This window comes from Microcaecilia unicolor, chromosome 9 (assembly GCF_901765095.1).
Source record: "Microcaecilia unicolor chromosome 9, aMicUni1.1, whole genome shotgun sequence".
In the NCBI taxonomy this organism is placed as follows: Eukaryota; Metazoa; Chordata; class Amphibia; order Gymnophiona; family Siphonopidae; genus Microcaecilia; species Microcaecilia unicolor.
In genome coordinates, this window is record NC_044039.1 from 162885723 (window position 1) to 162912788 (window position 27066).

General features: G+C 44.7%; 1 protein-coding gene across 2 annotated transcripts in view; it reads right to left on the minus strand.

Moving 5' to 3' along the window:
* Window positions 1-27066, minus strand: part of SOS2 (SOS Ras/Rho guanine nucleotide exchange factor 2) — a 330826-nt gene that overhangs the window by 62337 nt on the left and 241423 nt on the right. For both annotated transcript variants that reach the window (XM_030214043.1, XM_030214042.1), the window contains 2 exons: window positions 14776-14895; window positions 8097-8259 (listed from right to left, as the gene is read on the minus strand). In XM_030214043.1, the coding sequence (XP_030069903.1) occupies window positions 8097-8259; window positions 14776-14895 (283 nt within the window). The remainder of the gene's footprint in view (window positions 1-8096; window positions 8260-14775; window positions 14896-27066) is intronic.

Sequence of the window (27066 nt, forward strand, 5' to 3'; positions counted from 1 at the left end):
AAGAAAGTGGTTTAAAAAAAGTTGAAAGGCTCAGCTGCAAAGGCTAGGATTTTAAATCAGGCATGCACACTGTTTAAAAATACCATTTCGGACGCCAAGACCAGATATATTCCAAGTATTAATAAAGGTGGAAAGAAGAGCAAACAACAGCAACATGGTTAAAGGGAGAAGTGAAAGAGGCTATTAGAGCCAGAAGATGGATGCTGTTCAAAAATACCATCCTGGAAAGCCAGGCCAAATATATTCCGCACATTAAAAAAGGAGGACGGAAGATCAAACGACAGCCAGCATGGTTAAAAAGTGAGGTGAAGGAAGCTATTACAGCTAAAAGAAAATCTTTCAGAAAATGGAAGAAGGAACCAACTGAAAATAATAAGAAACAGCATAAGGAATGCTAAGTCAAATGCAAAGCGCTGATAAGGAAGGCAAAGGAGGACTTCGAAAAAAAAGATTGTGTTACAGGCAAAACCACACAGAAAGAATTTTTTTTAGGTATATTAAAAGCAAGAAGCCGGCAAAAGAATCGGTTGGACCACTAGTGACCGAGGGATAAAAGGAGTGATCTAGGAAGACAAAGCCATAGCGGAGAGATTAAATGAATTCTTTGCTTTGGTCTCCACCAAGGAAGATTTGGGAGTGATACCGGTGCCAGAAATGGTATTCGAAGCTGACAAGTCAGAGAAACTGAATGAAATCTCTATAAACCTAGAGGATGTAATGGGGCAATTTGACAAATTGAAGAGTAGCAAATCTCCTGGACCAGATAGTATTCATCCCAGAGTACTGATAGAATTGAAAACAGAACTGGTGGAACTATTGTTAGTAATATGTAAATTATCTTTAAAATTGAGCGAGGTCCCGGAAGATTGGAGGGTAGCCCATGTAACGCCGATATTTAAAAAAGATTCCAGAGGGGATCCTGGAAATTATAGACCAGTGACCCTGACGTTGGTGCCGGGCAAAATGGTAGAGACATAAAAGAACAAAATTACAGAGAATATTTAAAAGCATGGATTCATGAGACAAACCCAGTATGGATTTAGTGAAGGGAAATCTTGCCTCACCAATCTATTACATTTCTTTGAAGGGGTGAACAAACATGTGGATAAAGGCAAGCCGGTCGATATTGTGCATCTGGATTTTCAAAAGGTGTTTGACAAAGGGGCTCATTTTCAAAGCACTTAGCCTTCCAAAGTTCCATAGGTTTCTATGGAACTTTGGAAGGCTAAGTGCTTTGAAAATATGCCTCAAAGTACCTCATGAAAGACTCCAGAAGAAATTGGAGAGTCATGGAATAGGAGGTAGTGTCCTATTGTGGATTAAAAACTGGTTAAAGGATAGAAAACAGAGAGTAGGGTTAAATGGTCAGTATTCTCAATGGAGAAGGGTAGTTAGTGGGGTTCCTCAGGGGTCTATGCTGGGACCGATGCTTTTTAACATATTTATAAATGATCTAGAGATGGGAATAACTAATGAGGTAATTAAATTTGCTGACGACACAAAGTTATTCAAAGTTGTTAAATCGCAAGAGAATTGTGAAAAATTACAAGAGGACCTTACGAGACTGGGAGACTGGGCCTCTAAATGGCAGATGACGTGTAATGTGAGCAAGTGCAAAGCGATGATTGTGGGAAAGAGGAACCCAAATTATAGCTACGTAATGCAAGGTTCCACATTAAGAGTCACTGACCAAGAAAGGGATATCGGTGTCGTTGTTGATGATACGTTGAAATGATCTGCTCAGTGTGCTGTGGCAGCTAAGAAAGCAAATAGAATGTTAGGAAAGGAATGGAAAACAAAATTGAGGACGTTATAATGTCTTTGCATTGGTCCATGGTGCGACCGCACCTCGAATATTGTGTTCAATTCTGGTCGTTGCAGAGAAAGGCGACAAAAATGAGGAAAGGCTGAAACATCTAGGGCTCCTCAGCTTGGAGAAGAGAAGGCTGAGGGGAGATATGATAGAGGTCTATAAAATAATGAGTGGAGTGGAAGGGGTAGATGTGAATCGTTTGTTTACTCTTTCCAAATATACTAGGATTAGGAGGCATGCGATGACGTAACAAAGTAGTAAATTTAATATGAATCGGAGAAAATTTTTCTTCACTCGATGTGTAATTAAACTCTGGAATTTGTTGCCAGAGAATGTGGTAAAGGCGGTTAACTTAGCGGGGTCTAAAAAGGGTCTCGACGGCTTCCTAAAGGAAAAGTCCATAGACTATTATTAAATTGATTTGGGAAAATCCACTGCTTATTTCTGGGATAAGCATCATAAAAATGTATTGAGCTTTTCTGGGATCTTGCCAGGTATTTGTGACCTGGATTGGCCACTGTTGGAAACAGGATACTGGGCTTGATGGACCTTTGGTCTGTCCCAGTGTGGCAACACTTATGTGGAATATGGAAAAAAAGATTCAAATGAAGAAAACAAGAAGCAACATAAGCACTGGCAAGTTAGATGGAAAGCATTCATAAAGAAGGGCAAAAGAGAATACAAAGAGAAACTTGCCTCGGAGGCAAAAACTCATAGTAATAACTTTTTCAGGTATATCAGAAGCAGAAACCCCATGAAGGAATCCATTGGACAGTTAGATCAACAAGGAATAAAAGGGGCACTTGGGAAGAACAGGGCCATAGCAGAGAGACTGAATGAATTCTTTCCCTTGGTCTTTACTGAAGATGTAAGAGATCTACCTGTATCAGAGATGGTTTTCAAGGGTGATGACGCAGAGGAACTGAAAGAAATCTCTGTGAACCTGGAAGATGTAGTGAGCCAAATCGATAAATTAAAGAGTAGTAACAGGCTTATTTTCAAATGAGAAGGGCGCCCATTTTTCGTCACAAATCGGAAGATGGGCGTCCTTCTCCTGGGGTCGGCCAAATCGGCATAATCGAAAGCCGATTTTGGCCATCCTCAACTGCTTTCTGTCGCGGGGACGACCAAAGTTCATGGGGGCGTGTCAGAAGGGTAGCGAAGGCGGGAATGGGGCATGCCTAACACATGGGCGTCCTCGTCCGATAATGAAAAAAAGAAGGGCGTCCCTGACGAGCACTTGGGTGACTTTATTTGGTCCATTTTTTCTTACGACCAAGCCTCAAAAAGGTGCCTGAATTGACCAGATGACCACCAGAGGGAATCGGGGATGACCTCCCCTTACTCCCCCCAGTGGTCACTAACCCCTTCCCACCCTAAAACAAAAACTTTAAAAATATTTTTTGCTAGCCTCAAATGTCATACCCAGCTCCCTGACCACAGTATGCAGATCCCTGGAGCAGTTTTAGTGGGTGCAGTGAACTTCAGACAGGCTGACCCAGGCCCATCAACCCCTACCTGTTACACTTGTGGTGGTAAATGTGAGCCCTTCAAAACCCACCACAAACCCACTGTAACCACATCTAGGTGCCCCCATTCATCCCTTAGGGCTATGATAGTGGTGCACAGTTGTGGGGAGTGGGTTTTGGGGGGCTCAGCCAGTGGCGTAGCTACGTGGGGCCTGAGGGGACCTGGGCCCCCGTAGATTTGGCCCTGGCCCCCTCCCGACGATCCCCTTGAACCCCCCTCCCGCCACCAACCCTCCCCGTCGCTTCAAATACCTTGTTGTTTGCTGGCCCCGCCAGCCGAGAATCTAGTTCTTCGGCGCCGGAGTAGCACCTTCATTCAATGCAGTTCTTGCCATGATCAGCTGTTTCTGACGCCGTACGTACGGCGTCAGAAACAGCTGATCACGCCAGGAACTGCATTGAATGAAGGCGCTACTCTGGCGCCGAAGAACTAGATTCTCTTTGGCAGGGCCAGCAAACAACAAGGTATTTGAAGCGGCGGGGCGGGCGGCGACGGCAGGGGAGGGTTGGTGGCGGGAGGGGGGTTCAAGGGGATCGTCGTGGGGGGGGGGGGGGTCGGTGGGCTAAACAGTGCCCCCCCCACCTAGCGCTATGGCCCCCGCTCCTGGCGAGGTCTGGCTACGCCCCTAGGCTCAGTACACAAAGTAAGGGAGCTATGCACCTGGGAGCTTTTTCTGAAGTCCACTGCAGTGCCCCCTAGGGTGCACGGTTGGTGTTCTGGCATGTCAGGGGGACCAGTGCACTACAAATGCTGGCTCCTCCCATGACCAAATGGCTTGGATTTGGTCGTTTCTGAGATGGGCGTCCTCGGTTTCCATTATCGCTGAAAATTGGGGATGACCATCTCTAAGGTCAACCTAAATGTTGAGATTTGGATGACCCCGACCGTATTATCAAAACGAAAGATGGACGCCCATCTTGTTTCGATAATATGGGTTTCCCCGCCCCTTCACCGGGACAACCTGCGAGGATGTCCTCAGGAAAACTTGGATGCCCCTCTAAATCACCTAGCCCAGATGGTATATACCCCATGGTACTAAAAGAACTCAAATATGAAATTGTAGATCTGCTGTTAGTGATCTATAAACTATCATTAAAATAATTTGTAGTACCTGAAGGCTGGCCAACGTAATGCCTATTTTAAAAAAGGGATACTGGGATGATTCGGGAAATTACAGACCAGTAAGCCGGACATCAGTGCTGGGCAAAACAGTGGAAACTATTATAAAGCATAAAATCACTGAACACAGACAAATATGGTTTAATAGGACAGAGTCAACACTATAGTTTAATGGGAGAGAGTCAATGTCAGACTTGTGAGTTCTTGTACCAAGTAGAGTGCTGTTGAGCCCGGTACTCGGACCAGGTTCTGCTTGGCGGCCGTACAACCCCGGGTTTTACCTGCGCTGACTGCCATTCCCCAGAGGTTGAGCCCCTAGGTGCGGGCGGCCTGCAGGACTTATGAGACGGAGCTGGAAGTGAGGTGGTGAAGGTATTGGCCAGGCAGGCAGCAGGCAAGAGAGTGATCCAGGTACAGGCAAAAGTCCATAAGCAGGCAGGCAGGGGAGTAATCCAGGAACAGGCAATGTCAACAAGCAGGCAGCAGGCAGGGGAGTAATCCAGGTACAGGTAATGTCAATAGGCAAACAACAGGCAAGAGAGTAATCCAGGTACAGGCAAAGTCAGTAGGCAGGCAACAGAGTAATCCAGGCACAGGTAAAGTCAATAGGCAGGCAGCAGGCAAGACAGTAATCCAGGTACAGGCAAAGTCAGCAACGAGGGACAAAGTAGAGAAGAAGCAAACTACTGAGCAAGAAACACCTACCAAAGTAGAAGCCGAAGCATAGAGTCCAGGAAGAGCTCAGCTGATAAAGTGCTGGCGTCTGACATCAGCAGGAACCAGCAGGGAGGAGCACAGCCATAGGACAAGAGCAGGGGGAGGAGGAACCGGAAGACCAATAGGAGAGAAGCAAGGGAAGCCAGGCAGAGGGAGAGCAGACACAGGTGCATGGAAGCAAAGCAATCAAGGAGCCTGCAACCACCGTCTCTGTGAACAAACCCAGAGAAGAACTACACACACACATGGCTCAGGGTTGTGCCAGACCCCACACAGCTCGAGGATGCCGCTTGCGTTGAGGTAGGGGACATGACAGTCAACATTGAATAGGCAAGACTTCCCTTGGCTGAATCCATTTGCTTCATTTCTTTGAATGCATGAATAAACATGTGGATAAAGGTGAGCCGGTTGAAGTAGTGTATCTAGGGTTTTCAGAAAGCGTCTGATAAAGTTCCTCATGAAAGACTCCTTAGAAAATTCAAAACTCGTGGGATAGGAGGTAATGTCCTGTTGTGCATTAGGAATTGGTTGATGGATAGAAAACAGAAGGTAGGGTTAAATGGACAATTCTCTCAGTGAATGAGGGTGACTAGTGGACTGCCCCATGGATCTCTACTGGAACCAATACTATATAACACATTTCTTAATGAGTAGGAAAATGAGAATGATGAGTGAGGTGATTAAATTTGCAGATGACACAAAACTATTCAAAGTTGTCAAAACACATGCAGATTGTGAAAAATTGCAAGAAGACTTTAGGAAGTTGGAAGACTGGGCATCCAAATGGCAGATGAGATTTAATTAGGACAAGTGCACAGTGATGCACATTTGTTTTTGTTACATTTGTACCCCGCGCTTTCCCACTCATGGTAGGCTCAATGCAGCTTACATGGGGCAATGGAGGGTTAAGTGACTTGCCCAGAGTCACAAGGAGCTGCCTGTGCCTGAAGTGGGAATCGAACTCAGTTCATAATCATCCACAGCAGAGTTACTTGATGCTAGGTTCCACCCTAAGAGTCAGCACCCAAGAAGATTTAGGTGTCATTATGGACAATTTTCTGCCCAGTGTGAGATCGCCAAAAAAGCAGACAGAATGCTAGAAATTATTAGGAAGGGGAAAGAAAATAAGACAAAAAATATTATAATGCCCCTGTATCGCTCAATAGTGTGACCACACCTTGAGTATTGTGTGCAATTCTGGTAGCTTTATCTTAAAGGGGGAAATGGGACTTGATATATCGCCTTTCTGAGGTTTTTGCAACTACATTCAAGGCGGTTCACATATATTCAGGTACCTATTTTGTACCAGAGGCAATGGGGGGTTAAGTGACTTGCCCAGAGTCACAAGGAGCTGCAGTGGGAATCGAACTCAGTTCCCCTGGATCAAAGTCCACTGCACTAACCACTAGGCTACTCTTCCACAAGATATAGCGGAATTAGAAAAGGTTAAAAGAAAGGCAACCTAAATAATACAGGAGATGGAACTCCTCTCACATAAGGAAAGGCTAAAGAGGTTAGGACTCTTCAGTTGGAAAAGAGATGGCTGAGGGGGGGATATAACAGAGGTCCAGAAAATACTGAGTGGTGTAGAACGGGTAAACGTAAATCGATTTTTTACTCTTTCAAAAAGTACAAAGACTAGGGGACACTGAAGGAAGTTACATGGTACTTATAATACTGATGAAAGGACCCCAAATTATAAAAGGCACCTCTCAGCTCAACTCAAGCTCAGTTTACAACTGGCTCAGGTGCTATTTCATTGATCTACTCATGTAAAAAGTCACCCATCCGCTAGAGACCAAACATACTGAGTGTTCTAAGGCTGCAGAGTATCCTTAAGAGGTGAATTACATGGAATTACTTTGTCTCTCTGTATTCATCCGCTGGCCAATTAACTTAACCCACAGGTTCTAGACTGGTCTGGTATGGATACTAAGGAAGAATCCGATTATGTTTACAGGTTTCAAAAGTCTTTCTGACCATAAGGAAAAATGCAAAAAACTCCTGCATCACTAATTACCAAGCAATCTCAATGACCAATTAAAACATTAACCTTGAAGTTTTTTTTTTATTATTAAAATTTTAAACTTTAAGTACACAAAGCACTCAAAGAAAATAACATAGCCCACATCAAGAGTTAGAGAGGGGGAAAAAAAAGAAACATACAAGCAACGAGGATTAATCCACATTATACTTAGTAAACATTTTTTGGGTGATCTAATATAACATGCACCTAAAAATTAAACTATTGCACTTCCCTATCTAACAACAGTCATTCTAACTGATTTGGTTCAAAGAAGACATAACTAGTATCAGAAAAACTAAGAGATTTTTAAAAAAATTTTACCTTGGGCACAGCATTTTCCTCCAGATCCTTTAATCTTCTATCTCAATCATAACTAAAACTGGGATCTGCTGCCCAAAGCCCCCACAACTACCCAGGAAATTTTACCCCCATTTTATTCTCCCCTCTCAGCTCACTTAATCCAGTCAGTGAGGCAACAATGCTGAGGTAAGATTCATGCACCAGGGCTCCTTCCAGAATGCTGCAGTCATAGACCTTAAATCCAGGTGCTGAGCGTCACTACTGCATGCCGTCTGAGACTCCCTCACTTAAAAGGCTGGAAACACTGCATCCACAGCATCCCCCTTCCTGACCAGTCCAGGAAAGAAAAATCTGACCTAGAAATGAAACCCAGGTCCTTTGCATGACAGTGCACCTCTTTGCTATTGAGTTAGCAGTCTGAATACATTTCCAACAGTATTTCCTGCTGACCAACTGCATGTAGTCAGCTTTTCAGATTATGGCAGATCCTGGAGCCCTCTAAAACCAGCAACTTGTTCAGTTTTCTTGCTTTTTCATAGGGGAGATCTTTTGGTAAAGCAAGTTTATGTGCTGGAGACACACAGAACTGACCTCAAACGTGTGATCCAGTCTGTACACAGGCACGGAGTTCACAGCGCTCACAACCTCAAGCACACCACTGAAATTATTCAAGTCTTGAAAAACCTGCAAAACTTCAATGATCCTGCTGAAGACTGCTACCCTTTCTTCAAAATTCTCTGTTTCCACCAAGCACCTAATTAAAACAAGAAATTCAGAAGCTTTAATATGCAACACTCTAATTTTGATAAGCAGTGACATTTTCTTTATAAGCTTCCAGGAAAAAAAAGTGTGTTAGTGTAATCATATTTAACATTTTGCCGAAAAGCACATGTGTACGAGAACCAGTTTCACTTAGCTCAGAATGGAATACTGAAAAACATTATGGGATGCAGCTACAGGATGTAATTTATTTTTCAATACTTTTCAAAAAATACTGTCATATATTTTATATCAACCCTAATAAACGCATTAAGCATGACACTGCTCCCCTCTAAAGATAAAGTAAACCTGCTGCATTCTCACGATGGGCAAGTCTATGTCCATGTTTGCCTTCCAGCACAAGAAAACCACCTGCAATGCACCACACTAGTAGACTACAGCAAGGAATTACAGGGATGGCAGCCTACTGTGAGAAGAAATCTGGTTTTCCCAGCCACTGGAGAAATCACCATTTCCACTGACCATGACAGCACAAGGTGAAGAAGTTAGGCAGGTAGAAGGGATAACGACATAAAAAAAAACAACAACAGAAGAAGCAGCATATAAAAAATCTAGGAACCCATCTAAGTGTTGGTCCAATATGATACTAACATCTCACCTGAGATTTCCTAATATCTACTCACCACATAGCAAGAAAGTGACAAAACAATATTCCAAATACTACATGTGCTCCCTCCCTCGTCTCCCATTTTCCCTTTATTTCACTCTATGAAACATTTCACAACACTGCTACTTCTTATTATGTTAGTGAGCAAGTGCTCAATTAATATGAATCAACTGGCAGCGTGTGTGAAATTTTTCCTTTTGTGTCATTTCCTCGTCTTTTATGGGAGCTTCCATTTTTTTCAGGTTTTTCTTCTACACGGGAACAACATTGCTGGTAACGTGCCCACTTTCAGAAAAAGTGGGTGCACTCTTTACAACACAAAAAAAAATGGGGGGGGGGGGTGTATTTTCTCTTTGTTTCAGGCAAACACAAAATATAGGAAATGATGTTGACATTTCCCATGTTGTTTCAAACGAATGAACATCAATAGTTACTACCGGCCTTTCATACCCCAAAAATCTTACTCTTCAGATAGCAGCAGTTCAATCCAGGCAACAGACCCAACCTCAAAAAAAAATCTACATTATGGGGATAATTTTATAGTATGTTGCATACACAGATTCCAAAATGGGGCATATTATATCCGTATTTTATAAAGCAACACAGGCGCCTATGCACCTTTAGAAAATGGGCACACAAAAAGAGGCCCTATAACCTGCAAATACATATGTGCAAATTTACACCTGCTTCAAAATAGGGTAAATGTGTGTGTTGTGTCAAGGAAGCTGGCTTGGTAATGTTATACTGAAAATTTGAAACTTGTTGTAATGCGGCAACTCAATAAATATGATTTAAACATAAAGGCCAGTCTGACCACGAGGGGAGGAGGAGGAGGAGGAGCAGCCTACCAAGAAAAGTCCCTGAGAAGAAGATATCCTGCGAAGACTGCCAAAGCTATCTAAAATTGTCAGCTGCTACTAAAGCCTGAAGAAAGGAAATCAGGCAGATCAGGGGCTTAGCCAGACCTTTCATTTTGGGTGGGCCTAGAATTTGGATGGGTGGGCCTTCCAAAATCCACCCTCCATTGTCCTGCATCTTTCTCCCTCTGCTCCACTCCCAGATCCTGCATTCCCCGCTCCCCGAGGCCCAGCATCTCTCCCCTCTCACCTCAGTACTTTCGACAACAGCAATGTACATCCACTGCCTGGCCAGCCCCTCAGGCTTTCCTCTGCCATGTCCTGCCAGGTAGGAAGTGAGGGCAGGGCAAAAGAAAGCATTTAAATGTGACAGAGACATACATTGCGGCTGCTGCTGAAAAAGGTGCTGAGGTAGAACAGAGAAGGCAGGTGCTGTGGAGCTGCAAGTGGGAAGTAAATGCCAGATCCGGGGGTGGAGGAGAGGGAGAGAGGGGAATGAGGCAGCCACTGCTGAACTATTTTGAAGGCCAGACAAGGTGGGCCTGAGCCAAGAATGGGTGGGGAGTGCCCACCCAAGCCTACACATAGCTACGCCACTGAGGCAGATGCTTTCCTTTTGGTGTTTTTCTTTCAATTCACTGCCAGGGCTGGAGGATAGTAATTTCAAAGTTAAAGACAATTTGGTACCATCCAGGAGAGGCGGAACAGTTTGGCTCCTTTTAAACAAGGACTAGGAGCCCTCAGCCTGTCTGTTTGTTTTAAAAGAGCAGTGAAAACACCCCATACATCTTGTTAGATCCATAATTGCTAGAGTCTGGGGAAAGGCTGGGAATTTATTTGCATATGTGAAGAACTGTAAAAATGTTGTTTTTTACCCTGTTACCATGGGGGGAAAGAACGCTAGGAAGCTCTGAAGGTCAGGAGCATCATTTAAAAGCTCCCTAAGAAGTGGTGTTCAACTTTTGGAGAAAGATGTAAGATGTTTTGTGATTCACCCTGACACAGAGGGTATCATCCGGTGCCCCCTGCTTGTTGGTATAATACATTGCAACCTGGTTGTCTGTTTGAATGAGCACAATCTGGTTGGACAGCTGATCTCTGAAGGACTTTAGAGCGTTCCAGATCGCTCGGCGCTCCAGAAGGTTGATCTGAAGACATGTTTCCTGAAGGGATCAGGTTCCCTGAGTGTGAAGCCCATCTACATAAGCTCCTCACCCGAGGAGAGATGCATTTGTCATCAGTACCTTTTGAGGCTGAGGAATTTGGAATGGTAGTCCCAGAGTCAAACTGGATTGAGTAGTCCACCAGAGCAGAGAGTGAACAAGTTCTGGAGACACTCGGATGACATCTACTAGATCTCCCTTAGACTGACACCACTGGGAGGCTAGGGTCCATTGTGCCGATCTTATGTGAAGGTCTCATGGGTATCACATAAACTGTGGAAGCCATGTGGCCCATCTGCTGAGCTGTGACCTGCTGCGAGGCTTGAACCTGTAAGCCAGAATGACTACAGTGTCTGCTCTCGGTCCTGGGAAAAAAAGCTCGAACCTGCTGTTTATCGAGTAGGGCTCCACTGAATTCCAATTGTTGAACAAGGTGAAGATGGGACTTGGGGTAGTTTATAAGAACCCTAGCAAGTCCTCTGCATGGACTCATAAGCACCATCCTCAAACATGCTTTTCACCAGCTAATCGTCAAGGACTCCCAGTCTGAGTAGCGATGTTGCAACTACCGCTAGACATTTCGTAAATACCCTGGGAGCTGACGCGAGGCCAAAAGGCAACACGCGGTACTGCCAGTGATGTGTTCTCAGCCGAAATCGGAGATACTTCCAGTGGGCGGGAAGTATCGGGATGTGAGTATATGCATCCTTTAAGTCCACAGAGCATATCCAATCATTTTCCTGAATCATGGGCAGAAGGGTACCCAGGAAAACCATCCTGTACGTTTCTCTGACCAGGAATTTGTTCAGGGCCCTTAGGTTTAGGATGGGATGCATCCCCCCCCCCCTCCCCGTCTTCTTTTCCACAAGGAAGTACCTGGAATTGAATCCCTGCTTTTCTTCCCCTCGTGGAACGGGTTTGACTGCACGGGCTTTTAGAAGGGCGGAGAGTACCTCTGCAAGTACCTGCTTGTGCTGAGAGCTGAAGTAATGAGCTTTTGGCGGGCAATTTGGAGGTTTTTGAAGCCAATTGAGGACATATCAGAGACAGATTATTTGAAGAACTCACTGGTCAGAGGTTACATGGGGGCCACCTTTCATAGAAAAACTTCAGCCTCCCCTCCCCGACCAGCAAGTCGTCCGGGACGGACACTCTTACAGTGGCTATGCTCTGCTGGAGCCAGTCAAAAGCTTGTCCCTTGCTTTGATTGGCAAGCGGTAGGGGCCTCAGGCGCACACTGTTGATGAGAACGAGCATGCTGGAGTTGAGTCTGAACAGGCTGGCAAGCAGAAGAGGCATACCTATGTATCTATGAGTAGTAGGCACCCCTCCTCGACTTGACAAAAGACCTCCTAGATGAGGAGGCTGTTGCAGAAGGTGCCCAGCGGGAGCGAGAAGAGATGGTATCAGTGTATTTTTTTTTATTTAGTCAGCAACCTGCTCAATCTTCTCTCCAAAAAAAGGTTATCCTCCTGACATGGGCATCTGCCAACTTCTGCTGACCAGACTGTTCAAAGTCAGAAATATGCAGCCATGACAGTCTGTGCATTGCTATAATCTGAGCAGAGATCCCTGCTGCAATATCAAAGGTGTCATAGGCGCCCCTGGCTAAGAACTTGCGACATGCCTTTTGCTGCTTGACCAACTGGCAAATTGACTCGACCTGCTCTGGTGGGAGATAGTCTGCCAAGTCTAGCAACTTCCGCACCGAGTCCTGCAAGTACACGCTCGTGAAGAACTGGTAGGACTGTATACGGGACATGAGCATTGAGGCCTGGAACATCTTCCTCCCAAAAGAGTCCAAGGTCCTAGCTTCTCTGTCTGGGGGCGCTGAGTCATAGACTCTAGAACTCCTGGTTCTCTTGACAGCGGACTCCACCACCATGGAAAATTGAGGCAACTGGGGCCTATCAGGCGAGCTGTGGATCCGATACATTGTGTCAATCTTCTTGGGCAGGACAGGGACCAACAGAGGGGACTCCCAGTTCCTATCAAGGAATTCCTTGAGAACCTCATGGAGAGGGAGAGTCACAGCCTCCCTAGGAGAGGACATGTAGTCCAAGACCTCAAGCATCTTAGCCCTGGGCTCACCCTCCAGTTCCAAAAGAGGGGAACAAAAGGCTCTTCGGAGGAGACTTTCTCCTTTCAAGTGGAGGGGAGAGTTCAGATAGGAATCATCCTCCAAAAAGTGCCTTGGGTCTTCTTCTGATTCCCATGAGCATTCTTCATCAGTGTCAGACAGAAACTCCTCATGGGAGGGCTGAGACTGAGCCTGCCTTCTTAGAGGAGCCATGTTCCTGAGAGGGGCTCTCGCCTTGACTCTGGCAAAGCTTCCTCCACTGACGTTGAGGGGATACTGGCCTGTGTGGCAGTCAAAACTGGGGCAACATGCGGCATATCCCCGAAACCGATGCACACTGCTACAGGCGGCCATCCAGCAGCTCAGGGAGCCCAAAGCTCAGTGTCAAGATTCCTCAGTGCCAATGAGGACAATGTTGAATCCTCATGTCACCTCAGGGTCGGGTCCAACACTAGCCGGTCCCAGGGGTCCTGCCCAGCAGCCAGCGTCGAGACAGGTGGAACACACCCGCCGCACAACTGCTACCAGTGTCTTCGGGTCTTGAAGCAGCCGGGCGGACCCGATGCTCGAGATGCAGTCTTCGACGTTGACACTGCCAACCTTGATGTTGAGGACTCAGACCTAGCTCTAAAATGTTTCTCGTGTTGAGCCTCTCTGGACACCTGAGTCCTTTACTTCATACCAACACAAAGGACACAGCTGCCAGGGTTATGGTCGGGCCCTAAACACTGAAGACACCAAGAATGGGTGTCTTTGCCAGAAACTGTTCAATTGCACTGGGTACAGAGCTTAAAGCCACTGGGTACTTTAGTGGACATGGAAGAAAAAACTTTCTCGGTCAAATCAAAAGATGTGATGGTGCCTGAAAAAATGGGCAAGGCACCAGAAAAAAGTCAAGGGAAAGACCTGAGCGGAGACTAGGCCTAAGTGCAGCCTAAGACACGGAAAATAAAGAAAACTTGAAAGAAGGGCAAAATAAACTAGAACAGTACGGGAAGAGAAGGGGACCAAAGCCCAGAACAGGTACTGCAAAAAAAAAAAAAAAAAGCCCGAAAAAGGCACCAAAAATGAAGCTCTTCCAGACCAGGAGTGAAAAGAAAGCCAAAACATGACCTTTCCTCACTGCAGTAGAACAACAACTGTGGTAACAGCGCCCTCACGGCGGGTGGGAAGGCACCCGTGGAAGGGCGGTGGAGCATGTCCTGAGCTCCACAAAGCTCTCTAAAGCTTGTCATAAGCTCTGGATCAGGCAACACGATGCCACATTTCCCACTTGTGAGAATTAGTGGCCTGCTTGTCCTCGGAGAATATGGACTACTTCAGCTGAAGGAGTGTGCATGGTGGACTTCCTCTGATTGACACATGGAATTGAGTCCTTAATCCATCAACCCTGATAGGCTTGTGGCTGGTCCATACCAGTGTACTCTCTGCATATACCTGTGTATTTTATTAACATATGCATGTGCATCACTACTCTACTCAAATTCTTCCTACTCTCCACTCCCTGGGAATTCATATGAGTGTAACTGATTGCACAGTGTTATGAAAAGTCTATTCTGCATATAAAGCTATTTTATTCATGAAAAAATCCTTTACCAAATTACTCCCTGTAAGTCTATGTTGCAGTCTCAAGACAAACATATGTCTAAATAAAAACTTAGCAGTAAGCATTTGTCCCTCTAAAAACAAACAAACTAGAGATTACAATAAAAAGTATTTTGTTGAATATTCCAGTTCACAGCACCAAAGCGGACTCTGCTCTCAGTACGAGAATTATACTCACTTTTCAAACCATAGAGTGAGATTTGTAGTGTGGCGAATCATTTTTAACAAGTTGGGAGAATTGATTTCCTTATCTTCCTTAGTCCATACACTGCCAACCAATTCTGAAGGCTGGACTGCCCTGTTTCAAAGAGAAGAGGGGGGAGGGGAGGAAAGCATGCAGCACCATAATGAGGTACTTTTAACATCTCACATTATGCATTTAAATCTTTGAGGAATCAAATCCCTTCAACCGGACCTGCTCTTCGCCATATGGCATTGCCACAAGCCCTGCTTGCTAGAGCATGGACTCAAACTACTAGATGATGACTGAACTTATAGCAATCTTTGGCAAGACAAGCTACAGTAACGAAACTGAAAATAACTATTTTCCAGCATGTAACATTAAGAATGATCCCCGGATACCAGTTTTCTTTTTCATCACAATGGAAAAAGTCCTGTTTTGAAACACTCTTTTCATGCTTTCAGAAAATACAAAGACCAGGGGACACACAATGAAATTACATGGAAATACTCTGGAACTTCCTGCCGGAGGATGTGGTAACAGTGGTCAGTGTATCTAGGTTTAAAAAAAGGTTTGGACAAGTTCCTGGAGGAAACGTCCATAGTCTTATTGAGATAGACATGGGGAAGCCACTGCTTGCCCCAGGATTGGTAGAATGGAATGTTGTTACTAATTGGGTTTCTGCCAGGTATTTGTTATGGAGTTCCATTTTATTGTCTTTTTAGTACTGTACACTGCTTTGATTTTGCTTTGAAAGGCGGTATATTAGCTATCCCAATAAACATAAATATAACGTAGCTGTGCTAACTGATCCATGCAGAATGTCCATTCTCCTCTCTCAAACAGGCCACCTCAAAAAATATGTAAAATATTTTTTTGGCACTTACTGCAGGATGCCTGGGAGCATATCATGGCAAAATGCCATTTTAAGTTGCATGAGGTGCGCGTTAGCACCTAACGCACCTTAATAAAAGTTGCACTTAAAAAAAAAATCAAAGAGAAAACCTTGACTCTCTTCTATGTGTGGGTACCTAACCTCAGTCAGTGTCTTCCTTGGTTTAATAACCTTGATTGCTGATAATTGAAGTAGCCCTGCCTAGAAAACCTATGCATTTTTCTTGTAAAGAGATATTCCCTATTTTAGCTTTAAACTTTTCCTTTAAGTTTTAATAAAGTATATTCAATGCCAGGCACACCACAACCTAAGGGCCCTTCTACCAAACTACGGCAAAATGGGGCCTGTGCTGGTGTCAATGCGTATTTTTGACGTGCACCGAGGCCCTTACAGCACCTTTTTCACACAAAAATTCTGTCAAATCTGACACTTCACTTTTTCTTTTAAAGAAAAGCATTTATTTACTTCAAAATCTGTCTATCCCCACTTGCACACTGTCCTTATTTTTTTAACCATTAAACTTGATAAAGACAAATGAATTAAGAGAGTTTAACTAATACCTCAACTCAAATCTTCACCACATCTCCGACCCAGCTGCTTCTGTTTCAAGCTGCTCTTGTAACTGAAAACTTCAGCCATAGAACTATCTTACTCATTACTTCTGTGCTCATGCACATACACAGCATCAGGACTCCATATACCCCTAGAGTTCCTGTTGCAAGCTACAGCCTCTTAAGCCATGCTCTCCTCTAAAACATTTTTCAACAATCCTTCCAAACACTCACACACAAACCCCTAGAGCTCTGGCACTCACACTCAATCATATATAATTCAACACACTTGCTTTTTATTCAATATTTTGTTCCCAATATGGACATACATCACCACTGCCCATCTGTACAACTTTTTACACTCTGAGCTCAGTTTTCATCCCAGATATAAATTACACTCCCAGCACCCTCTTTAAATTCTGCCAGGGTCACTCTTAAATTTTCATGGCTATTGCCTTCTTCCAGCTACTGTGCCCAATTTACCACCTGCTCCAGTCAACAGCTATCCATCACTTATACTCTGTCCAGCATGCCCCTGTTTGCTGCCCACATGCTGCCGAAGTTCTACCCAGAACAACGGAGAAATTAGATCTTACTTGCTAATTTGCTTTCCTTTAGTCCCTCTGGACTGGACTAGGATTGGACTGATGGGTTGTGCTCGCCTACCAGCAGGTAGAGACTGAGAAAAAACTCTGACTCTAGAGAGCCAATAGGAGCCCTGGTCATGTGACCTTAGCCTCAGTATTTGAATAACAAAGCAGGAAAGAAAGAAAGATCTTCTGTGCCATATGGAATCCTAGCAGCCACAAAATTCCTCGGCAAAACCGAGTACTAGAGCTCACCAGCAACTCTCACCAGAGAAGAGGTATGGCTCATTCATATTAGAGCTCGCCAGCAACTCTCACCAGAGAAGTGGTATGGCTCATTTGTATTAGAGCTCGCCAGCAACTCTCACCAGAGAAGTGGCATGGCCCATTCATATTAGAGCTCACCAGCAACTCTCACCAGAGAAGTGGTATGGCTCACGTAAGGTTTTATATATATATTCCATCAACTGAACCCACCAGCAACTCTCCCCAGAAAAGTGGTATGGCATATTTAAGGTTGCATATCTATATTCCAGCAACTGAGCTCACCAGCAACCACCAGAGAAGTGGTATGGGTCTCGTAAAGTTTTATATACATAGCAGTATCTAAACATCTGTTTGGGTTTTTTTTAATCGTTCCACGAACTGTAAGGGAATGGATACACTTGCTACTGAATAAAAGAATCAAAAGAGTGGACAGAACCTGGGTGGGGCCTGGTCTGGTCCAGAGGGACTAAAGGAAAGCAAATTAGCAGGTAAGATCTAATTTCTCCTTCCTTAGCGTCCCTCTGGACCGAACCAGGATTGGACTGATGGGAAGTACCAAAGCAGTAATCTGAAGGGAGGGACCCTACGAAAACTGCATAGAAATATTCATACTGCATAGGCCGCCTCGTGGCAACAACTAACATGTAGTGTGGCTCAATGAGCAAAAGAAAGAAGCTAAGAGTAGGTGGCCATCGTACCAATGCTCACCGAGAGCACCAAAAATCGCTGTAGTAAGAATAGGGCCCGTTTCTGAAATTGTGGGATATGTTGTAATACTCTGTGGAACTGCCCTCTCAGTGAGAAGACAAATAGAAGTTCTCATTTCCTCAATCCATCGAGATATAGCGGGTTAGAAACAACCAAACCCATACGTGTACTGGCTAGAAGGACGAAACAAATAAGAAAAACACCAATTGGTAAAGGTGAAAACGCGAAACTACAGCAGGCCGAAAAGAAGTAACCAACTGTAGGAGTACTCCACACCTAGATCTACTTACTGCAATGGCTACTAGGAAACACTGCTTGAAGAGGAAAAACATTATAGAAAAAGGCTATGGCTACCAGGAAACAGTGGTTTAAGAGGAAAACCTGAAAGAAAACCGTGGTTTAGGTGAAGGCCCTGAAAGAAAAAACAAGGGCTACCTGAAAAACAGTGCTGTAAGAGAAAAAAACCGTAAAGGACACCAAAAGAAAACAAGCCCAACAGAGGACCTACGAGAGCTGAAAGATTAAGATTGTGAGACTAAGATCCTTAAAGCAAAAGAGAACTTCCAAAAGGACGAAGCCATATCGGGCCCCAGAAACAGGAAAAAAAAAACTGCAGAAGAAAAGAGAATAATCCTTTTTGAAAACCAACAAAAAATGAATCAAGAACAAATAAGAGAGACGAGGCTCAACAACGCAACCGCCGCATAGAAAGAACTACTGAAGCATAAAAATGCGTTCTTAAGTAAGAAAACTCACAAAAGAGTCAAACCATAAGACCAAATAAAGTGTGGTATGGATGAAAGATGGAATATATATATATACAGTGGGGGAAATAAGTATTTGATCCCTTGCTGATTTTGTAAGTTTGCCCACTGACAAAGACATGAGCAGCCCATAATTGAAGGGTAGGTTATTGGTAACAGTGAGAGATAGCACATCACAAATTTAATCCGGAAAATCACATTGTGGAAAGTATATGAATTTATTTGCATTCTGCAGAGGGAAATAAGTATTTGATCCCCCACCAACCAGTAAGAGATCTGGCCCCTACAGACCAGGTAGATGCTCCAAATCAACTCATTACCTGCATGACAGACAGCTGTCGGCAATGGTCACCTGTATGAAAGACACCTGTCCACAGACTCAGTGAATCAGTCAGACTCTAACCTCTACAAAATGGCCAAGAGCAAGGAGCTGTCTAAGGATGTCAGGGACAAGATCATACACCTGCACAAGGCTGGAATGGGCTACAAAACCATCAGTAAGACGCTGGGCGAGAAGGAGACAACTGTTGGTGCCATAGTAAGAAAATGGAAGAAGTACAAAATGACTGTCAATCGACAAAGATCTGGGGCTCCACGCAAAATCTCACCTCGTGGGGTATCCTTGATCATGAGGAAGGTTAGAAATCAGCCTACAACTACAAGGGGGGAACTTGTCAATGATCTCAAGGCAGCTGGGACCACTGTCACCACGAAAACCATTGGTAACACATTACGACATAACGGATTGCAATCCTGCAGTGCCCGCAAGGTCCCCCTGCTCCGGAAGGCACATGTGACGGCCCGTCTGAAGTTTGCCAGTGAACACCTGGATGATGCCGAGAGTGATTGGGAGAAGGTGCTGTGGTCAGATGAGACAAAAATTGAGCTCTTTGGCATGAACTCAACTCGCCGTGTTTGGAGGAAGAGAAATGCTGCCTATGACCCAAAGAACACCGTCCCCACTGTCAAGCATGGAGGTGGAAATGTTATGTTTTGGGGGTGTTTCTCTGCTAAGGGCACAGGACTACTTCACCGCATCAATGGGAGAATGGATGTGGCCATGTACCGTACAATTCTGAGTGACAACCTCCTTCCCTCCGCCAGGGCCTTAAAAATGGGTCGTGGCTGGGTCTTCCAGCACGACAATGACCCAAAACATACAGCCAAGGCAACAAAGGAGTGGCTCAGGAAGAAGCACATTAGGGTCATGGAGTGGCCTAGCCAGTCACCAGACCTTAATCCCATTGAAAACTTATGGAGGGAGCTGAAGCTGCGAGTTGCCAAGCGACAGCCCAGAACTCTTAATGATTTAGAGATGATCTGCAAAGAGGAGTGGACCAAAATTCCTCCTGACATGTGTGCAAACCTCATCATCAACTACAGAAGACGTCTGACCGCTGTGCTTGCCAACAAGGGTTTTGCCACCAAGTATTAGGTCTTGTTTGCCAGAGGGATTAAATACTTATTTCCCTCTGCAGAATGCAAATAAATTCATATACTTTTCACAATGTGATTTTCCGGATTTAATTTGTGATGTGCTATCTCTCACTGTTACCAATAACCTACCCTTCAATTATGGGCTGCTCATGTCTTTGTCAGTGGGCAAACTTACAAAATCAGCAAGGGATCAAATACTTATTTCCCCCACTGTATATATATATATATATATATATTTCTAAAATATAAGACAACGCCTAGTGAGTTGACGGAAGAAAGACCCCTGCTAAACGATGGCATCTATCCCTGTCTCCGCCAAGAGTGTTGCTGGACGGAAGAAGCAAGAAATGTTTGTGAAGCTAAAGCCAAAAAAAAAAAAAAAGAGATAGCCCTGAAGAGTCGCAGTGAGGTAGCAACGCTGAAAGGATGAGCGTCCATTCACTTAAATGCAGGGTGAGACAACTAAGAAAAAATGACTTGTAATGATTCGACTGCCGCCACATGGTCAGCTGAAAAGCAGTTAAACGAATATCCACCCATGACAAGAGGCTCACTGATTACAAACTCAAGAGTATACTGTTAGTTCTTCCGTGGTGGATGGCAGAACCGATTGCCATGGCAAAGACCAACATAACTCTCCCTGCCTTGTTTGTCCGTAAGGGAACAAACTTCACCCGCAGGTAACCGAAATGCTGTGGTCCCCCAGAAAATACCATATACAAACAAGCTTCTGCCAAAAGGTATATTGCACGAAGCACCCCTATGACTAAACTAAAGTTCTTGTGATAAGTAGATGATACTTAAATATCGCGATTGATGACCCTAAGATTCCAAATAGGATGAAGGAAAAAGTCCTTCTTGGGAACTAGACCAGAAAATTGTACTCTGTAGAATAGAGCGAGGAAATGGCTGAAGACTCAAGGTCCCCAAGAAAAATATAAAGCTGCAGAGGAGACGAAAGACTCTGCGCCAACCTGACTAAAGGGAGAACATTAGAGATATCTGAAGAGAGATCCAATAAGAGGCCTGGCTACATGCACCACCCAACCTAGAGACTGTAAGAAATGCACCACCCGGTGCATGACTTGAGAACTCTGCTGATAAGACTCTCTCCAATTAGCCCGTCGTCTAGGTAAGGATGAAAACGAGGATCCCTTGTTTCATGAGCGGTGCTGCTACTACGACCGTAACTTAGGACAAAGTGTGAATAGCTGCCACGAGACCGAAGAGCAGGGCACGAAACTAGGAATGTCAACCTAGAATCGTAAAGTGCCAGAATCTACAATGAACCTGCCAAATAGGAACATGAAACTAAGCCTTTGACATATGCAAGGCCTTTAAATACTCCCATCGCTGAATTGTCACCATGACTGACCGAGGATTCCCCATACAAAAAATTGTGACCCTAAGAGCGCGATGAACATCCTATTAGATCTAAAATAGAATGGAAGGAAGAGTACTGCCGAAAATGACCGGTTAATGCTTAAGCAAAAAACTAGCCATTTTCCTGGGGTCTGGGGAGAAGAGGAAGGGTGACCAAGGACACTATCTAAATAGGGCTGCAAACCCCAGCCCTATCCCTGTGGCATCTCATAGCTGGTTAAACTCTGTCTATAGGTGTCCACCAGTTCTGGTAGCACGCTCTGGACAGGAAAATTTATTTATTTATTTTTATATATTTTTATTTATTGTTTTTTTTTTTTTTTTTAGTAGGTTCAACCATTTGCTCAGTATGGACATATGATTCACTGGCTGGATCTCTCCAATCCTCGTACCATGGTCATGTCTCCTCCCTCACAGACATGTACCAAACCCACACTCCTTAGAAAGGAATGCTGGACTTTTGGTCTTTCACATTACAGCAATACTTATGTACCGAAGACCTAAATGCACAAGAAGTAAGCGAGTTCCCTTCCAATTGAAAGGAAGCTCTGGAGTGAGGGCGCATAGAACAAAAATGGAAAAAGAAAAAGACAGACTTGTAAAATACTTTAACTGAAAAGGTGAATTAGTGCCACAGCCATTTGGAGAAGGCGGTGGAGACAAGACTGACCTCTAAGGAAGAGGAAGGGATAGGAGATGATATGTATTGGCATACTGAACCAACCCAGAAAAATTACAATTTGCCAATGGAGAACTGATAGTGAGAGGCTTCAAGACTGTTGGAAAAGAAGGGAAAAACATGAATAAAGCATGCCTGCAGTTGAGTGATTTGGGAGCTTGATAGACAGGGCAGTCCCTCAGAGAATATGAGAGAGCTTATATATTCTTATGGTAACTAAAACAATATACTCTATGCCTATAGAGAAAACTTATAAAATTGTTAAAAGAACACTGTATAATAATACTACAGCCATTACGAGAAATTCTTAAATGAACCAATAAGAGAGGAGTCACGAGTAAGTATATTAGGGCATGCCCTCTAAGGCAGCTGAGAGATTGGGTGCTTAATAGACAGGACTGTCCCTCACAAAATAAGAAAAGCTTATATATGCCCATGGCATGAGAACAACCCACTCTATTCCAATAGAGAAAATTCTTACGTTCCTAAAACAACGAGGGAAATTCTTGAAAAGAACTAAGCTATTATAGAAAGATGCTTATCTTGTTGGGCAGACTAGATGGACCGTGCAGGTCTTTTACTGCCGTCATCTACTATGTTACTATCCAGCTTATAATCGAAAGACAAAAACGCCTATATTGCGACCTAAATCGGGAGATAGACGTTTATCTCCCAAAAACGAATAACGCGGTATAATCGAAAGCCGAACTTGGATGTTTTCAACTGCACTCCATCGCGGAAGCGTACAAAGTTGACGGGGGCGTGTCGGAGGCGTGGTGAAGGCGGGACTGGGGCGTGGTTATCACCCGAACAGAGATGGGCGCCTTTCGCCGATAATTGAAAAAAAGTATGCGTTTGTAGCTAGAATTTAGGGCACTTTTCCTGGACCCTGTTTTTTCACGAATAAGGCCCCAAAAAGTGCCCTAAATGACCAGATTACCACCAGAGGGAATCGGGGATGACCTCCCCTGACTCCCTCAGTGGTTACTAACCCCCTCCCACCACAAAAAATGATGTTTCACAACTTTTTATTTTCACCCTCAAATGTCATACCCACCTCCCTGGCAACAGTATGCAGGTCCCTGGAGCACTGCACCTGTTAGGGGGTGCAGTGGACTTCAGGCAGGTGGACCCAGGCCCATCCCCCCCCTACCTGTTACAATTGTGCTGCTTAATGCTTAGTCGTCCAACCCCCCCCAAACCCACTGTACCCACATGTAGGTGCCCCCTTCACCCCTTAGGGCTATAGTAATGGTGTAGACTTGTGGGCGGTGGGTTTTGAGGGGGATTTGGGGGGCTCAACACACAAGGGAAGGGTGCTATGCACCTGGGAGCTCTTTTACCTTTTTTTTGTTTTTGTAAAAGTGCCCCCTAGGGTGCCCGGTTGGTGTCCTGGCATGTGAGGGGGACCAGTGCACTACGACTCCTGGCCCCTCCCACGAACAAATGCCTTGGATTTATTCGTTTTTCAGCTGGGCGCTTTCATTTTCCATTATCACTGAAAAACAAAAACGCCCAGCTCACAAATTGTCGAATAAAACATGGACGTTTATTTTTTTCGAAAATACGGTTCGGTCCGCCCCTTCACGGACCCGTTCTCGGAGATAAACGCCCATGGAGATAGACGTTTTCATTCAATTATGCCCCTCTATGTGGAAAGTTTCAATCAATTGACCAGAACAGACAACGCAGATTGACCCAGATTGTCCCCCAATCAATGGCAATGACAAAAGAAGACCAGAGTTAATAGTGAAGATGTATATAGGAACTTAACCCAAAAAGAATTTCCTCCAAGTATTGCCTGCATATACGATGTGGATTTTTATCACAGATAAAGAGTGCACAGAGATGGGAAAAAGTACACTTTGGAGCTGAAGTGCCCTTTAAAACTGACGCATTGCCTACAGGGGACACAAAAAACCCCGACCGAGACGATGGAGGGTGACTGAAAATGGCCTGCATTCACGCCACTTGCCCCGAGGCAATCCCCGACAGCGCGCCTAACACCTCTGCAACAAGCGGAGTAGAGCAGGAAGGCCGAGAAATAAAAGCCTGCGAAATCGGCTCCGAGATCCGGAGACAACACAGGCCCCGATGAAACTCTGAATGAAAAGCAAAATTTATAAGCGCCGACTACGGCAACTGCGCACTGCTGACAGTATTTGTTTTTTAACCTTTTTCGCAAAGCTCCGGCACTGACGAATAAAAACATGGCTCCTCAACCTGGCAGGGCTCTGTCTGGCCTAGCCCCAAATACTTCGCGTCACTTTTTTTTTTTTTTTTTAAACAAGCTGGACATCGCTGACTGTACCCGAAGAGGCCCTAAAGAAAACGCAAAACTCCGGCGCTGACCCAGCAGATGCTGTAACCTCCTCTGCATGGCAGAGCTGTGTCTGACTGAGCAACAATGCTTCGCGCCGTTTTCTCTTTTTTTTTAAAAACAAGCTGGCTCCCGCTGCCCAAGCGTACAGAAACGGAGAAACAACTGCTGAGGAAGAAAATGTCGCGTCAAAAACCCCAGACACCATTAAATTCTTGTCCTTTTTTTTTTTACAGCTAAGCCTGCTCGTTACAATTATGGAGCTCGTTAGCCATCTGAGTATTGTCTCCCCCCCTTTTTTTTTTTTTTTTTTAAACAACTTGCTCGTTTAAAATGCTGGGGAAGGAAAAAAAATACTTGTACTTTTAACTTTCCATAGTGGCTGCCTCTTCCAAAGACATACACCTTTCTAAACAAAGGGTAGCCCTTCCCAGCTACGTATGGGAGATGGGGAGGAAGGGGGGAAGGACCCGGGGACACCCGAGTTTAACACCCCCAGAGGCTGTAAAAGAAAGAAAGGAAAAGAAATCCCTACCTGACCAGCGTCTAACAGAGAATTCATAGGCACAGAAGAAGAGGTAGCATTGTAGTTCTTATTATTAACCTCTAAAAGAGAAAGATAAAGAGAGAGACTAATGGGCTCGCTTCCTACCTGCTGGGAGACTGAGAAAATACTGAGGCTAAGGTCACATGACCAGGGCTCCTATTGGCTCTCTAGAGTCAGAGTTTTTTCTTAGTCTCCACCTGCTGGTAGGCGAGCACAACCCATCAGTCCAATCCTGGTCCGGTCCAGAGGGACGCTAAGGAAACCTTATTATGCTACCCATTCATACCTTACTAGAGCTCCTTTGATCGAGAATTTGTTCCCTGTTTTTCATCTGGCTCCTTACTCTCCCCCCCTTTTCTCTCCAGCACTATTCGTGTCAATCTGGGCCTTTCCCTTGCTGCCTCTGCACATGCGTGCTGGACCTCCTCACCTGCAGCACTAAGTGCCATGGTTTGCTTCCTCTTCATGACACCAACAAGTGCCACTGCTATCAGCCTCAGCTCTTCCTGCTACCTGTAGCCCACCAGACCCGCAGTACAACCAGAACTTGTGACTCTAATGCCTTTCTGGGTCCACGAGTACTGCTGCTTCTGACCAGCCACAACAAAGAGGCTTTAATGCCCAGGAGCCCTGCACCTCCCATCACATCAGGGATACTAACCCTGATGTCCTCAGCCTGTCACCAGTTTTCTCTTCCTCAACAACAGGACTCTAGATCCCCTCAACTCAGGTGAGCATTTTTATTTTTCTTATACCTCATTTACCCTAAGCATTATGAAACTGTGACATGGTGTAACTGGATATTAGCAAGTAAATCAAGAGACTGGAGGCAACGGATCCAAAGCAAAAGAAGTCTATTGCTAGCAAGGACGCAGCTGAGTGACTCAGTAACACTGCGTGCCTTACATCCTTTGTCATCAGCTTTTATAATCCTACACTCAGTGATCATGTGCACTGAGTTCACAGACTATTACACAGAAGCCAGGAAATCGAAACTTATCTGCACTGGCCTAAAAGTGCAAGCAAGCATATACAGCAGAAACGAAACTTATCACTCAGTTCATGTTTCATTACACAGACCAGAGGAATATACTGATAAGCATGCAGCAGAAGCGAAACTCAGCACAAGCTATAACTGCTCCTGCATCCTCTAGGCAGACTGCAAGCTTCAGCATTTCAACTAACTATTACAAGTTACAGCTTCTTTAGCAAAAGCTTAACCCTCCAGTCTCTGTAAGCTACTGCCCCCAACAATGGCAGTTGCCCATCTGTCAGTATGTGAGAAATCATGAATAGCATGTTTATTCCCCTACTGGGTACCAGCTCACACTAGTCTGAGATTTTTAGCCTGGACACCTTTCTGAAGACCAGCAATAGCAATTAAACTCAGCATTCATCAGATGCACTTTGTCTTTCTATGCTGAAGATTCTGTATGTCGGCTCCCATGTGGTAGTGCCTGTCTAATTGGTCTTGCCAGCAATCATGAACTCTGATTCAGCCAATCACAGAATCTATTTCCAGATAACTAAAATTTAGAAATTGCTTTCTAAGAGACTAAAAGTGAGCATGTCTGCCTTGCTTCACATTTTGTCCCTGCTGTTTGGATTGTCATAGTAACATAGTAGATGATGGCAGAAAAAGACCTGCACGGTCCATCCAGTCTGCTCACCAAGATGAACTCATGTGTATACCTTACCTTGATTTGTACCTGTCTTTTTCAGGGCACAGACCGTATAAAGTCTGCCAAGCACTATTCCCCGCCTCCCACCACCGGATCTAGCACAGACCGTATAAGTCTGGCCACCACTATCTTCGCCTCCCAAACACCAACCCCTCTTCCCCCCACCAGCTCCGCCACCCAATTTCAGCTAAGCTTCTGAGGATCCATTCCTTCTGCACAGGATTCCTTTATGTATATCCCACGCATCTTTGCTTTCAAAGGTGCCAATCCTGAAGGCTAACTGTTGTCATGCTATTCTCTAAGGCAACATCCCAAACTTTGGATTATCTTGTTTGCAACTCTGTGCATCTCTGGAATCCAGCTGTTGGCTCACATATGGCTCACTGTCAAAAAATTAAGCCATCTTGTAGCCTATATGAGAAAAAACATTTGGATCACAGGATCTGTCTCGATTCAGAGTCTGCGTCT